General features: G+C 40.2%; 1 protein-coding gene across 1 annotated transcript in view; it reads left to right on the top strand.

Moving 5' to 3' along the window:
- Positions 1 to 3,351: 3,351 nt before the first annotated feature.
- The window catches only part of IPO7 (importin 7), a 39,091-nt gene continuing 25,917 nt past the window's right edge, over positions 3,352 to 16,525 (top strand). The window contains exons 1-3 of the mRNA XM_079965987.1: positions 3,352 to 3,563; positions 14,926 to 15,007; positions 16,326 to 16,479. Of these exons, the coding sequence (XP_079822113.1) occupies positions 3,480 to 3,563; positions 14,926 to 15,007; positions 16,326 to 16,479 (320 nt within the window). The 5' untranslated portion in view covers positions 3,352 to 3,479. The remainder of the gene's footprint in view (positions 3,564 to 14,925; positions 15,008 to 16,325; positions 16,480 to 16,525) is intronic.

The following is a 16,525-nucleotide window of genomic DNA, read 5'->3' as shown; positions in this document are numbered from 1 at the left end:
AGTTTGAGGAAGCCTGCTACAAATGTTAAGTTATTGAAAGATATTTCTGTAGAGACAAGATAAAATTAGCAAGGGTTTAAAAATGGAGTTTGCAGCTAAAAGGCTAAAAGAGTTGGTCATTCTAAATTATCTGTAAATTCCACTTTTCTTTATTATTTAAGAATCATTTTGATGTATAAACACACTAGTTCAGAGTAAATAAAATTGCATTATGCAATTATGATAGATTAATTCCTCTCCATATATGCCCTTATTAATTTGTCTCTGCTTTTTTCTTTATTATGCTGTTTCTCCACACTTTAATTCCCTTATTTCCTCTACTTGAACTTTCTTCCTTTGATAGTCTGAAGTTTATTTTCCATTGTAAAAGAGCACTATAGTTACATATGAATTATCACTAGCAGAATACTCCCAACACTTGATGGAGCATTTCTTATAATGAGATTAGTAAACAGAACTAGCCCAAAGGTCTGTCCTGGAAAGCGCATAGTGTCACTTACAGCAGTTAATGTGAGGATGAAAAGCCACTGTGGACTTAGCTGCTAAACAGGATTAGTGTTTTATTTGGGAGGGTGGTGTGGAGATTATGAGTACTGCACTAATTTCACCCCACAAGCAATGATCTGCATGAAATCTGTGCATTCATCTTGAACACTGCAGGTCAGATATTTATTTTGATCTGGATATTTTAACTTTGGTTCTTAACAGAACCGTGATGGTTTATTGTAGTTGAGGAAAGAGGAATAACCACAAACCCTCATATGTGATATCAGAATTCACTGGAACTTATCTCAAAAGTAGAACTTTTGAAGATACAGTACGGGGCTAGGCACAAACCAAGATGTTGCCTCAACACTTGAATGACCTCTGGCAGAGAACTTTTTATGTTTATTTTATTTAATAATAATAATAATAATAATAATAATAATAATTTTATCATTTACAATTTTATCACCTGCTCTGATCCTTTTAAGATGACTTTTGAAGGACTCAGGGTATTCTAAAAAAAACATACTTTTTGGGTGGTCCCCCTAACATCTTTAGTTACTACAAGAAACATCATGATTACATCCAAAATTACTTACAAGGTTTGTGAATGTAAATATTATTATTATTATTAATAATAATGTTGTTGCTGTTTAGTTGTTTAGTCGTGTCCGACTCTTTGTGACCCCATGGACCAGAGCACGCCAGGCACTCCTGTCTTCCACTGCCTCCCGCAGTTTGGTCAAACTCATGTTGCTAAATAAATACAATAAAAATATTATTCAACCTAACATTATCAAGGTGGTAAATATTAAAATGAATAAAAGAGGTTTCACACAGGTGTTCTGGAAGGTGCTATCTTTTCTTGTACGTACTGTATATTTTATGTGTAAGGATCACAAAGGAGTAATAGGCAGAGTAACATATCAGGAGACTTTGAGAGGCTAACTATGGTTGGGTTGGAGAGTAAAAAGGCAGGAAGGGATGCAGCAAGGAAGAAGGGCAGAGAGATAGGCTGTTGGAAAACTTAGTGTCAAGGACAAATAATTTACAGAACTGGAAGTGCATGAGGAGGATACTCAATGTATAGACGTGGAAGTGGAGTGTTTCATAAGAACCCCTTTCCAAATTAGTGGAGAGTGAGATTGTGCACACCACACCTCCACACAATGAAGATTTTGGGTTTCATCTTCTTTGTCATAAAAGGGGTAGATTTCACAACGTGGTAGATGCAAGGTGACTTCTATACGATTTGAACAATAACTAATTTTCTATGTTTAAATGATCTGCAAATACTGTTTGTATTAATTGTTCCAGATTTATTTATCTATGGTGTAATTATACCAAAGCAAAGCAATTTACATATAATTATATTCTGTTCTATACTACAATAATTTCCTACCTATACTTTCACATTCATTACATACTTCCTCTGTCTCTTTCATCTTTCATCATGCTGTTTCTCCCCAGGCTCTCATTGTCTTGGTTCCTCCCTCCTTGCATTAGTCTGTTGACTGTTTAAAGTTCATCTAAGTGTTGACTCATCGCTTGCAAAAGACTTGCCTACTTCCAACACTAAACTGGTGAGACTCTGAGTAGCAGGCAGTCCTATTCAAACTGAAAATATTGTAGGAGATTATTCTGGCAGCAGATTTTACATATTAAACTGACCTGAATGAATAATTTTTGAATATATTAAAATTGTTTTAGAAAATGTACATCATGAACCCCAGAGACTAGAGTTATGTGTTACAAGAGGCTCCCCTGGTGTATGGATTAGGAGGTCTGCAACTCCAAAACTTTAATGGAAGAAATCTAGGGAGGACTGTACTGAGGCACATCTGAAGTTCATGTGCAGCTCTGTCTCTCCATTTCATTTGCTCTTGAAATGATGGAACAAGCCAAGGTTCATAACCCAACAACAAACCATGGCTTATGACTGTTGTTTGTTAGGAAGAAACAAACCATGGGAAAGCTAAACAAACCATGTTTTAGTGTTGCAGGCAAGCTGTGAGTGCCTAATATCATATATACATACATATACATATATATGTGCGTGTCAGATCAGCTGACTGTCAGGCATCGCAAAGCCCCTTTTAAAGTGCCCCCAAAGCCCCCTATTAGCTAATGGTTAGGTCTTGTAGAATATTCTGAAAGGCAATTTGCACTCTGTACATTTGTCTGATTGACATGAGGATGTCCTGCTCACCTATCAAAGTTGGCCTGCAGGCTCCAGCTCGACTGGATCTTTTCTTGGGAGAATAAGAGATATCAGTAGGATGAGCGTTGGGGTGAATTTGATTACCCAAGACTATAAAACCATGAATATGTACTTGGGCATAGCCATAAAAAAACTATAGGATTAATATAGTGGTTAATAGCTTGTGTTTACATATATGCGGCCAGTGTTCAATACCTCACATGGATGCTGACGGTTGGTTGTCCAACGTTACAGCAGTAGAAAACGCGGGCGGACAGAAAACCCAAGGAAGAAACAGAGCGCTCCAAGGCTCGGTCCATCACTTTTTGCTGCCTCTTAGCACCCTCCTTCGCATCTGCCTTATCCGAAAACATACAAGGGAGAGTCGTTTATATTTGCACTAATGGATCCAGTGAAAGCACTATGTTTCCTGATCCTTATTCCACACACGTAGCATCCACACGTTACACGTTGTCCTCGTTTCCCCCCTCTGCACGACCAATGCTTGCGCCACCCCCGTTTGAGAGGCATACGGGGGCCTGGGAGGAAGCGCTCCGAACGGACTACAATTCCCGTGATGCCCGTCAGCGGCGGAGGTAAGAGCCGAGCGGAAGGCGTCGGGCCTCCCAGCGGCCGCGAGCAGCAGTTCTATCCGGGGCCTTGGCGCGTCTCTCCTCCTTTCGCGCCGCCGGCTGCCGCTGTGGAGCGGCGGGTCCATGTGCGCATCGAGCGGCGCTGCTGCCCCTGCTCTCCTCCGCGTCGCCTCGCCTCGCCGGGCCTCGACCCTCCCGCCATGGATCCCAACACCATCATCGAGGCCCTGCGGGGCACCATGGACTCCACGCTGCGGGAGACGGCCGAGAGGCAGCTCAACGAGGTGAGCGGCCAAGGCGCCAGCGCGGCCCGGCCCGGGGCGGGAGCGGAGCGCGCCAACAGGGGCAACCCCCGCGACCAGGCCGGGCGGCGGGCGGCAGCAGGCAGCCCTAGGCCCCCGGGCGCCGACGGAGGGCAGATTGGGCGTGGGAGCCGAGGAACAGCCATGCGGGGCCGGGCGGGGTGAGGGGAAGGCTACGTGCGCGGTGGGTCTGGCGAGGGGAAGGTAGCCTGGCGGGGGGAGCCCGGTGAAGGGTACAAGGGAGGTCACCTCCAAGCTCCGGAGGGAAGGGAAACTTGGCCGGAGGGGGGGGGGTGAAACGGGGTTATCGCGCGTGTCACTTTATCCGTTCACACGCACACGCGGAGGGCTGCTGCGGGAGGAGGCCGGTGGCAGCAGGAGAGCCGCCCCGCCGCGCGGAGCTGCCTTGTGCGAAACGTGGGCAGGAAGAGGGAAGTAGGCGGCGTGGAGGGAGAGCGGAGAGGCCTTGCTGACGAAGTGTGGACGGGGCGGAAGGGAAGGCCTTGCCCGTGGTCGGCCCCGCTGTCAGGCCGCTTTCGCGCTCCCTCCAGCATTGTCCTCAGGCACATGGCAGCCTCATCCACCCTGGGGGGAAGCGTGGCAGGGGCTGAAGCCGCTCCAGTGCCGCCGCCGCCTCTGGGCAACGAGGCAGGAGTGCCCGATCGTGGCACCGACGGAGTTTTTAAACTGCCCCTTTCGAAAAGTGGGTTTTTAAAGCAGTAGCCTAGGATGCTGTTAGCCCATATATGGGCGCAACTTCTGAGTTTTTAGGTTAGGCAAGCTGAAAGGAGGTTGGTGGGTAATAGAGCCCTGTAAGAGATCTGAGACGGTCTAGTGATCGGAAAGGAAAGCCTGTTAAGGCTTTTTGGAATTAATGGTTTCATAAGTAATGCAGCACACAGACTTCAGCTCCGAACTGTCAGCTTGACTGCAGGTTAGCGAACTTCGTAACTCAGAAACTGCAGTTGGGACAGTTTCTGGGCTCCTTTCTGTTCAGGTTGTTCCATGAGACTTGAAATCTAGTTAGGCCAGAGAAACCTACTCTTTACCAAAACAAGTCTTCTCAAATAATTCCTAAGGAGTTAGTATAAATGCTATAGTTACTTTTACTCATAAACTAGTCAACATGCTTCTCAAATTGAAAGGAGGAACAAAACATCAGTATGATGCTGTGTGTTTGAGTGAACAGCTGATGGACTTTCTAATGGCATTTCAAACTAAAGTATTTTTATTAAAAGAATAAAGACTAACTAGATGCTAATGTTTGGTATAATTTCAAAAACGTGGTGCCTGCTTTGAAAAGTGTGGTGTTCTTTTAAACAGACAACTTCCAAACATAGCCTGAAAGCTTTGAGGCTGCAGAAAGCAGCAGGAGAACGGTGGACGAGACTGTTTTCGGCACATGGTTTGTGGGACTTTCTTGCACACCATGCTTTCCCTTGGTTTTCCATCGATTAAGCTAACTGAAGATGAATGTACAATACTGAAACATTTGAAAGACCTACATTTTAAATATTAGAATGGAAGGAGGCTTCATATAGACAGTAAAATTATGCCCAAATGGGCTATCTCCTCATATATTTGTATGGCTGACTGACTAATACCTTATCTGAATTGACTTGGGCCTATGTGGCAACAGTCACATAACTGAGGATGGTAGTACTCTTCCAGTGGCAGCTTGTACAGTATTATATTGCTGACACTAGGAGAGTCTGCTATGCTTTTCATATTCTTTGGTTTGCAATAGATCATCTGGCCTGTACTACACACATGGTTCAGAACAGATGTAGGTGATTTATGATAAGGTAAATCACTCTTTCTGGAAAGGTAGAATGGCGATACCTGAGTCACCGTAGGTAACAATGGTTTTAGAACCCAGAAAGTGTAGGAAGTGACATCACTATGGAGGTATAAAAGAGACATACTAATTGACCAATTAAGACTGGGGCTTGGACTTGTCAACAGATGTGGTCATGTAGCCTGCAGTGTTGAAAATGAAATTATTGTGTCATGGCTTCAAGAGGAATTGGGGAAAGCTGCTTTTCTAGGTCTCTTTTTATATTGTGGGTTTAAAATTATTGCTGTTTGTGAACAAACATGTTCAGTCTATTTATCTACATAGGTTAAAAAAAAGTACACCTTCCAATGTTCCATCATATTTTGCTTGTGGCGTGAAACTGAATTAATAAACTAACAGTTGCATACAGTTCTGGGAAATATGCTAATATATGGCTAATATGCAACATTTTGGGTTTTTTGAACAAAAGTAATATACACATTAATATTGTAGTATCAAAAAGATCACTAGTATGGCTGCTACACAACATGTGATAAGCAGAAATTTGGGATTACGATCATATTCAGCATAAGTGCAAAATGTGCTTATAATTTGAAGCTTTTGCCAGAGGAAATATTGTGATACAATTGAGTGAAATACTGCATTAGAAGTGGTACCAGTTCACTTAATGGTCTAGGCTTGCTTTTTGGGCATTGAAACATGATATTATATTGTAAGTTTTAATCAGACTTGCATTATATCATTTTGAAAGCACAGCCCATAGTTTTCCTGGCATATGTTTAAATAGCAAAGTCCTCGCCTCTTGTCTGAGCTCTATAGGTAATGGCCAAATGTTAACAACATTGTTCTTCAAATGTAGGTCTTTTATATACAGTAAATGCACGTTTAGGATTTTTGTCCTGATAAATAATGCTAATAAAAAGATTACAGAGAAGTACTGTGTATACAGGTTGAAACTTTTTATCCTTTTTCTCATGTATATATTAAAAAAATTTTTGGAAAGTTTCTTGTCATTTAATTTTTTTAATTCTCAAAGTTGTGAGATGTCCATCAATTTAGGTAAATAAAAAGACTTGTGTATATTGTGCATGCTTTGTTCAATAAGTCTTAATCTGAAAAATGTGCATTGACCCTAGACTAGAGCTTTGTTCATATATTAGGTCGTATATTGTTATAAGTAATTCATTCAGTATTTAATGATATTAATAGGTTCTATGGTGCTTGTGGATCTTTGAGTTATGCTTATATGTGGTAAAACGAAACTCCAATATGTTCTTAGTAATGGGAACTAGGTAGCTGATCATGTACAATGAAGGGTTCAGTTACCGTTACCCATCTTACTCTTAAAAATGGGCTCTCATCTGCTGCTTAACATAGGAATACTGTATAGGAAGCAGTCTTATATCATGCAACAGTGTTAGTCCATCTAGTTCAGTCTTGTATCACAGGCTGACAGTAACGCTCTGGGTTTCAGTTGAGAGTCTTTCCTGGTAACATCAAGAAATGAGTATGGGACCTTTCTCATGCAAAACATGTGCCCTAATACTGAGCCACAGGCCTTCACTAAACAGCCTTTTATATGTGATTGGAGTAGATGTCATGTCATCACATCACATTTGAGCAAAATAAAATTATAAGGTGAAATTCAGCAATGCACACCTGCTTGTGCTGTATGACTTCATTTCCTTTCCCCCCCCTTTGTGCTCCCATAATTTGTTCTGGAGGGTTCCCCAAGTACTTGAGGATCTACCCCAAGTAGATCTTGAGGGCAGGAGTGGGAGGAGAGGCTTGTGACATATTTTTGCATCAGCAGAAGTGCATTCTTGGGCTCTGACAGTGTTGGATGCAACTCATAATCAGTTTACAGCTGGCCAACAGCAACTGAGCTGTAGACAGTTGCAGCTGGAATAAAGTGGGTGTCCATTGCCGGACTGGTTGCACTTTGGTTGAAACCCATGTATCAAGTATTGGACTTGAATGAGGAAAATTACCACTCTGCCATTAGTGCTTGACTGAAGGCCACCAGTATATCAGTTTAACGTACATCATTCTTTTTGTAAATCACTTTGAGGTTTTCTGCAGTCAGGAGTATAAGTTTTATGAAATACATCCATCCATCCATCCATCATGGAGTTGTGAGGTTAAAATGCTGTCCTGGGTTATTTAGTTGAAGTGTGAGAGATAAATGCAATAGGTAGCTAAACAGATGTGCAATACATAAGTCTCAAAGTTTAGGATGTGGAAAATCTGTGACCCTTGAGCTTCCATCATCCCCAACCATTATGGTCATTGATCAGGGATAATGGGAGTTGTAGTCCAGCAACATCTTGAGGTTCACAGGCTCCCCACCCTGGTTTAAGATTATTGATGAAGTGCATAGTGGTGCACTGTGAATAGCGGTCTTATTTAAATATAACTTATATTACAACCTCATATGTGTCTGCCTATTCAGACATTATCCTCATTTTCAGCAGAATTTATTTGTAAGTGTTGAGAATTGCGTTTCAGTTTTCAAGATTCATATAGTTGGTGTGGAGTGTGCCTTTTGTTAGCAATTGAATGCTAATTTTTGCATATTGTGTAGAGTCCTACAATGTAAGGAATCTAGAGCACATTACTTTCTGATAGCTACTGGATTTCTCCAGTGTAATGTGTCCTCCTAGTCCTAGTCTAAAGAAGAAAAGCTTCAGTGATAGAGAGCAGAGGTTTCTTAACCCCTCCTCCTCCTCCCTCCTAGCTTATCTCCAGCCTCCACAAAATGTTGGGCTAGTGCCAGCTGTCAAAATTGCCTTTATGTGTACTGCCACAGCCTAGTTTCCTACTGGGAGACAGGAAGCACCATCGTTCTTCATTGGGTCCTAGACTCCCTCCTGTCCTGCTAGTGGCTGGATAGAATGCAGTTGCATTTAATTTTGTTTTAAGTGTTTATGCCTATTTTGCTGTTTGTTTGGGTTTTTTGTTTTTTTGTTTGCTTGGTGAAATGTTAGTGCGGAAGAAAGAGAGGTCACTATTAATTATTCCACAAACTTAAGAAGAATACCTAAAAAGCAATTATACATTTGCTTTGGTTTTCCAGATTTCTTCAAACTAGAAAAGAAAATGCTTATTAGTAGTAATCCATCTGATTTCTAGTTGAAGAATGCATCCTAATAATCTCATTCCTCTTTCCCCTATCTTCAGACATTCTAACCCTTTTAAAGGTTTTGGAGGTCTGTGTTAAGAAGTAAATAATGACTTGAAGTGATTACTGCCATCAAAAGATGCCAAAATAGAACATTTAAAAATCTGTTGTAGTTTTTTGTTGCTTAGTTAAAATGTCGGTAAACCATGGCAACTAAAAGCGGTGATAATGGTTCTTTTAGTTTTTTGTAGTACCCCACCTTCTATTATCTACTGGAACATATTAATAACACTTACTTTACCATCCTCTTTATAAAAGAAGTTTAGTTGAAATGCCTTTTCCTTGAAACATTCTTATGGCTTAAGTGACTTGCTTGTATGTTACCAAATTATGATAAATATTTTTAGATTGCCTGTGATTGAGCTTCATTTTTATTTTTTATTTTTAGGAAGCTGGTGTGTTATAGCTATTATGTTGCTGTAAAATTGGAATGACCCAGAGTGAGCAAAGTGGTGTGTGTGGCTAAAGCTTTGCTTAAAACATTAAATATGATCTTACATAACTTTTGAGTAAGTGAACTTTGATAAGAAATAATACTTCAAAGTGTGTTTAGTTCCTGAAAGAGTAATGTAGCATGCGGTGGAGTGGTAAGAACAACTCTGTTAATAAGGTTGCATAGCAAACATAGATTTTAGAAATGTCACTGGATTCCTTGGCTCTTAAACAACTAGGAAGTCATGCCCATGACACAGCATTTTGAGGACAAGGCAGGGTGTTTTATCTTGTTTACTCTTAAACAAGATAAATAGGCTTTCTTTAAAATGTTAGATATTTTTCAGTTAGTTTCAGGTTCTTCTGCACGCATGTGAATATCAATGCAATATGAAATGGCAAGTCTTAGGAAGTAGCTTCCCTCCATTGTTACCATACTGTATTAACTTTTGAAGGACTTGAATATGTAGGATTTATTCTTGCCTTCAGACATCATTGCATTTCAGTTCTGGTTCTTGTCAGTAATAGCAAACCAAGAAGTACAATACAGGTAACTTCTTATACAAGGGTTCGGTTCCAGGGGTCCATGCATATACACAAAAATGTGTAAAGCCAGGAACCCCTGGAACCAAGCCCCCTGCAATGTGGAGGACTGCTTGCCCAGCTTTGGGAACCCTCCTGCTTACTTTGCAAAGTCATTTAAGTGCTTGCCCTGCTTTGGGAATGAGGAGGGAGGGCTCTAGATTCCTTCCAGAGACCACATGCCTCCTTCCCAAACTTATCCACTAGGTGCTGCCAGACAGGTGGGTGGGTGGAAATAAATAAATAAATGGATAGTGCTTTCCCTCTGCTCTCCGTTTATTATTATTATCATGCAAAGCTTATAAGTTAAATAACTGTAAGATGCAAGTTACCTGTGTAGTAAACTAAGAAGTGTTTTTAAAACTTAGCATAACACGAGCTTTTGCATGGAAGGGTTTTATAAGAGAAGTTTCACTATCTTCTCTGTTGATGAACTAAGAGAGACAATTGGGTAGCATTATGATGTAATTTGTGCCACACCAGTGATAAGCCACAATTTGTTCAAGTCTTTCTCTTTTAGATTGTGAGAATAAAAGGCTGGTATAAAGGAAGGAAAGCATACACAAATGTGGCAATTTGAAATGCTGCTGGACACTTGTATTATAGCAGCTGTTCTGAGGATGCTTAATAAGCAGCATGTGGAAGGAAGAAGGCGAAAGAGTGAAAAATGGGACAATGAGAAAGAAAACCTTGAAAAATTAAGTAGTCTCCATATTGAATGTTGGTTAGAAATTGGAATATGATCCAGAGAAATCTAGCAAGCATTCATGATGTTCTTGAAAAACAAGTGTACAGAAGATTGGAATGGAAATATTGATTGAAATTCAAAGAAGTGTCCACCTTCCATTTTATTCCCTGTTCTCAGCTTTCCAATTTTAGACAGGCATGTTGTTTAAATGCAATATAGTTTAAAACTTTTTTTCCCTTAAAAATGTGATTATACCAAAGTCTGCCTGAAGTTACATTAATAAAAATCCCTAACCTTTAATATGGCTGAGGCTGTAATTGTACCTTATTAAGCATTTTATAATGAGAGAGCTTCATGTACACTGACACAAATAGCAGATGATACAATATCACCTTTTTGCTTGAACTGAATTCCTAAATTAACAGCATCCATTGCATGCCATTTTGCACCTCTTGCTGTAACGTGTTTGCATTTTCCAGCCTTGCAGTTTGTTTACAAGGGCAGTCTTTCTGATTATAATTCTAACAAGTTAAGTAAGGCAGCACCTTGGAAGAGAGCAATATTTCCATGCAGATCAGATCAGAAGCATTGTCTCATTTTCTCTCAGTTATGACTTACCAAGACTTCATGTCTTAAGTTAGTAACAATAATAAAACAACAACAAAGTCTGATGAATGAATGCATCCTCTATTAAAGAGAAGTGGTTGGCTTAAAGCTAATGCATCTTTTTCCAAATTTGTATCAGTAGCATGATGATATCACACCTCTTTAGGTAGCATATTTGAACCAAGATTAGATTGTTCTGGGTTCATGCTGTTCTGCTGAATAGGTTTCTTTTTATGTCATGCCTGTTTGTCACTATGCCAATTTTTTTTATATTGGCAGTGAACTAAAAGTGAGTCACCAGTGAGTAGTTCATTATGTTCAAACAACTTGGATTTGTAATCGGCTCCTAAGATGACTCGGCTTTGTCTGGTGGTTAAAGGGAAAATATTTTACAATGAGTTGTCCTAGTTTCTCCATACACACAATGAGGGCGAATGGTGCTTTTGGAAGGTGCGATGAAAAAATCATTCTGCTTTAGAAACTGTTCTTGCCAGTACAGTAGAATCTACTGATCTATACATGCCTCTAGTAAGAGAAGGAAGAAGTTGTCACCCTATTGATCTATTAAACCAGGTGTCAGGGACCTCTGGCCCTCCAGACATTGCTGAACTACAGTTCACACCAGCTCAAGCAAGCATAGCTAATAGTCAGTGATGATGGAATATATAGTTCAGCAACACCTGGAGATCCAACAATTCCTTACACCTGCAATAGACCAAAAATAGAGGCCTATTTGAGCATCTTTCAAATTCACCAAAACTCTTCAGCAGGCTAGATGTTATGAAAAAAAATGATATAGGAGGACGTATTCTTGAATGTGATGAAAAACCAAAATACATAGTTTGCAATAGAATGGAGTATATATTGTGCAGATTTAATTGGATTAGACAGTACCTACTTGTAAAGCGGATTTCTGGTTGCAGCATGATATGGTGAAGCAATAGCTACTGATCTCTTTTGAAAAATAGGAACATTAAGAAGCTGCCTTATACTGAGTCTATCTAGCTCAGTATTGTCTACAGTAGACTTGCAGCACCTCTCTGGCATTTTAGACAAAGGATGTTCCAAACCCTACCTGGAGATGATGGGGCTTGAACCTGGGACCTTCAGCATGCAAAACAGATGGTCTGCTGTTGAATTACAGCCCTTCCCCAGTGTAAGATAAAAAATATAGAAGACAATTGTTCAGATCTATTTTTAGCACTAATTTTAACACTTGTAAGGTAGAGAACATAAGTGGAGTACTGATGGCAGTCCTTACACTAGCAAAGCTGGAGATGAATTTTAGATGGTGAATGAAATGTGAATGAAATATAAACTCAATAGTAGTCAAAGAGTAGTGCCACAATGCAATAGAAAAACTTGTCTCATCCATAGGGCTAAGGCCCCTTCAATGTTAGGTGGCAGAAGGTGATCTTCCAGTTCTATATTTTCTTTTCCTGGGTGGTTAATTTTGGTATTGTACAAATTAAGAGCTTTAAAAGATGCAGATTAATGGTTTCATTAGCACCTAAACTACAGTTGTTGATTTATCAGTCCATTTGTAGCAAAGGTGACAGCTGTAGTGGTCACAACACCATGTTATAAGAAAAAACTGCTGCTTTTCCCTTATAGGGTATTCCAGAGCCTGTATAGAGCCCTTCTAAGGTTCCCTATCTGCAGGAGAAAGTAACAGAGGCCAGCCAGAGTATACTGTACTGAGAAGCAAAGCAGCTTGGAAGCCTGATCTTTATTAAAGGAACTGTTGCAACAGGGTCCCCACTCACCAATGCAGGAGGGAGGAGAACCCTGAACAATGGTGCACAAACCCTTATATAGACACTTGAAATTGTCCACCCTGTAGTCCAAGACCACCCCCCTGAAACATCATATATACATCACGGAAGAAGGTGGTCTACAGCAGAAATCCTGTCTGACAGGATACTTGATAATAGTCACTGATTGCATTACCTGGGCAGTCTGGCCATTCTTTTGTGATGGTCAATACTTTAGTTCCTGAATCCAGGTCAGAAGCTCACCCTATTCATACACAAATGTGGCCTTTTTGCTTGGAAGCAAAAAGACAATGGGAAGGCTTTCTCCATTTGCCTCTCTTACTGCAGAGGAATATTTGAGCTAATTGGGAGAGACAAAATGGTTTCAGGATTGCTCTCCCATACTATTTCAGACACGTGGTGTGTGTGTGTGTGTGTGTGTGTGTGTGTATGGTGCATTTAATATATACGGTGTGTGTGTGTGTGTGTGTGGTGCATTTAATATATACAGGGTGAGTCCTTTAAAAGAGGCCCCGTGGATACCGAGTACACATGTTCCACAGGGCCTCTTTTAAAAGACTCACCCTGTATGTATTAAATGCATCATATATGTATGCATTTATGGATATTAATATTTATTCTATATTTGAGACCTTAAAATTCTTACAACAATCAAAAGATACCCGTGTTTCCACTACAGCTGACACCTTTGTTGCAAGAGGGCTGATCATTGTAGTTTGGACTTTAATGAAACTAAGGGCTTAGGCTTATTGCCATTGATCTGTATACTCTTCCCCTCCTTCAATACTCTAACCTGTGATTTTCCTAAAGTGAGTGCTGGGACTTCTTTAAAAAGGGGCAGGCAGGTGCTTGGAGATGTATTTTTCTTTTTAATATTTGCTGCCAGTTGTGTGTGTTTATAGGGCTAGGGATTCTGAATATCTGCTTGCTACTTTTATGTCCCCTTTTAAATCCAGTCTGAGTGGCTGTGGGCATTCTCTCTGCTGCCATTCCCTATTTATTTGTAGCAGGACTTCTAAGAACAATTTCCCCTCTGATCTCTCTGGAGAAACTTTTAAAGCAAACCTTGGAGCCGTTAGCTTTTCCATTTCTGTGATGTTCCTCTAAAGCAAATATTCCTCTGTGACAAGATCTCTTAATCAGTACTCATGGTTGATAGGTGTAGTCTGAGACTTTCCCCACCCCATCAAGAATAAGATTGTGTTGGTTTCCTAAATTGTTGCTCAAGCTCTTTTTAGTAGTCTCATCTTAAATTCTATAAATTTGTTGAGGAGGAAGATAGCATGCTTACAAAATGTTTCCTGGCACTACAAGCGTGTAAGTCACTTGCAGTGAACAGCAGGAATTGTCTCTTACACACACCCTAGGACTTTAAACTCAACTTTGATTCATTCTGCATAGATTTGTGTTGCATGTTTCTAATAAACAGCATGTTCCTAATAAACACTGGCAGATTCATAAGAGTGGAGTGTCATGCTCTTGAGATAGAGATAAGGTCCTAGCCACAGGCACAGTGTTCTCAAACCAGGAAGAAGGGAAGAGCACCTTTGTTGTGAAATGTGGAGGGGAAGAAGGAATAGTCTGCAGCTCAAAAATCAAACTGTAATAGAGGGTAGAGGGGAAGGATTCCTGAGCTGCCATCTTTCCAGACATGCTGTGTGGGAGGTAGAGAAATCTTGAGTACAGTCAATTCTCAAATTATGTGGGGGGTTATGTTCCAGGGATAGCACATAAAGCCAAAATCACATGTACTCAAAACACATTGGGTGCAGTGGTGGTTAGGATTGCCAAAGTCTTTCCCCCCAGATGCTTGTCCCCTTTCTGCCTCCTCCTTAATTCTGTAAAGTGTTTTTTTTTGCTAAGTGTATAAAGCTGAAAATGCAGGTAATGGAGCAAGATAAAGTGATGCATATATTTCCACTTCCTGTATTAAAGCTGATAACATCTCACGCAGCCAGATAGCAGCTCTTAATAAGATTATGCCGGAGTAAAGGGCATTAAATGTGATAGGCATCTCTTCTCCCAAATGGGAAAGTCGTCTGGGAGCGGGAGGAAAACAGAAGGGAAACACGCCCATAGGAAATGAAAGAGGGGGGAAACCAGAAGTGTGTCCTCTGCTAAGAGGTTCTGGGTGCTGTTTCTTAAAGAGTTGGGCCCCCACCTCCTGCTGTCTAGCTTTAGTTGAAGAACATACAGCACTCTGAAAACTACAAAGCTTTATTTGTAATGGTTTCCACAAATTATTTTGACATCTGACTACACCGTATTCACTTACTTTACAGGCTCACAAATCAGTGAACTTCGTTTCAACTCTCCTTCAAATCACTATGTCGGAGCAACTGGATTTACCAGTGAGACAGGCAGGCAAGTATTTTATTTATTTATTATAGTATGTATGCTAATATTATTTGACCGTGGGCAAAAATACGTAATGATAAGTAGATTTTAAAGCTGTTGTAACCTAGATAATATGAACAGAAGCCATATGGTCTTAGAAAATAGGTATGGGTGATTTGGTGGGGGGAAACGCTTGTACTACCAGTCATCCTTCAACCGTGGTAGAACTAACATACATATTTCTCCATACAAAGCTCTGTGTCTTCAGTGTGCTTATGATTACATGACAATGGTGTGTTAATATTTGGAGATGAAAGTTCAACTCATCCTTCTTTGCCATTTCATTTCTTTAAAAAGTACATAATGGCTGCTGAAGTAACCTATTTGCTAGAAATAGTACTGCTGGGATAATACCAGACTCTTCAAGCTAATTGTGTTTGAGATGCATGCATTACTAATTTGACTGTTGGAATAACAGCAGGCTTTGCACATTATTTGGAGTCCAGTCATGAATGTAGGCATAAAGATTTGCTTCATGCCAGCTGAGGTGTACAAGGGAAATACTATTCTATGGTTCTCTTGTGATATAAGCTGAGCTAAAGTAAGTTAATACTGCAGCTGTATTATATTTTTGCTTCATGGTACAGTTACATTTGAAATACTTTGTTTTTACAGTTGGTTTATACTTCATAAAATCTTGTTTGATCCCAATATGATGAATTGGAAATATAAGCATGGATAAAATAATGATTTGTTGAATTCAGTAGTATTGACAACTCAGTCACTTTCACCTTAACCTCAGTCACCAAACATCAGCGCAAATGAGAAAGTTCAGAGTAATTCTGAAAGATTATGTGAAGTTGGGTAGGTTTGACAGTGAAGAAATTTCATACCCCTCCAAAGGATTCACTTTTGTCCAAAGGTGACACGGTGATGATCATAGCATAAAGAGTGCTCAGTTTTGAGGATATCAATCAGACATCAGACCTGTATCCCATAATTCCATCAAAGAGCTTATAGGGGGGCTTGTCTCATCTTAGCTGTACAGTTGCCCTATGAAATAGGTTAGACTGATTGTGAGTGGCATAAGATCACCAAGAGAGCGTCATATCTGAGTAGGAAGTTGGTATACAGGTGTCAGTTGTGACACTGTGACCACTTAATCACACTGACACTCTCCCTTAGATATGTTCTGAGATATGTTAGTCACAAGCTGCTGCTTAATCTCAAAATAATGTTTCATTTGGGTTTGTTTGTTTTTATATGTGTTAATCAGTATTACTACAGAGACATCATCTTAAAAATGGGCTTGGACAATATTAATATTGAATGCTTCTCTTGGCAGGTGTTATCTACTTGAAAAATATGATAACTCAGTATTGGCCTGACCGGGAAACTACACCTGGAGACATCCCACCTTACTCAATACCGGAAGAAGATAGACATTGCATTCGTGAGAATATTGTAGAAGCCATTATTCATTCTCCTGAGCTCATTAGGTATACTCTGAGTCATGATCACAGAGCACACTCTTTCCCAACTCTT

The sequence above is a fragment of the Podarcis cretensis genome (genome assembly GCF_951804945.1).
Source record: "Podarcis cretensis genome assembly, chromosome: 1".
NCBI lineage: Eukaryota > Metazoa > Chordata > Lepidosauria > Squamata > Lacertidae > Podarcis > Podarcis cretensis.
Note: the sequence above shows the minus strand (reverse complement) of the source record. Positions and strands in the feature narration are given on the sequence as shown.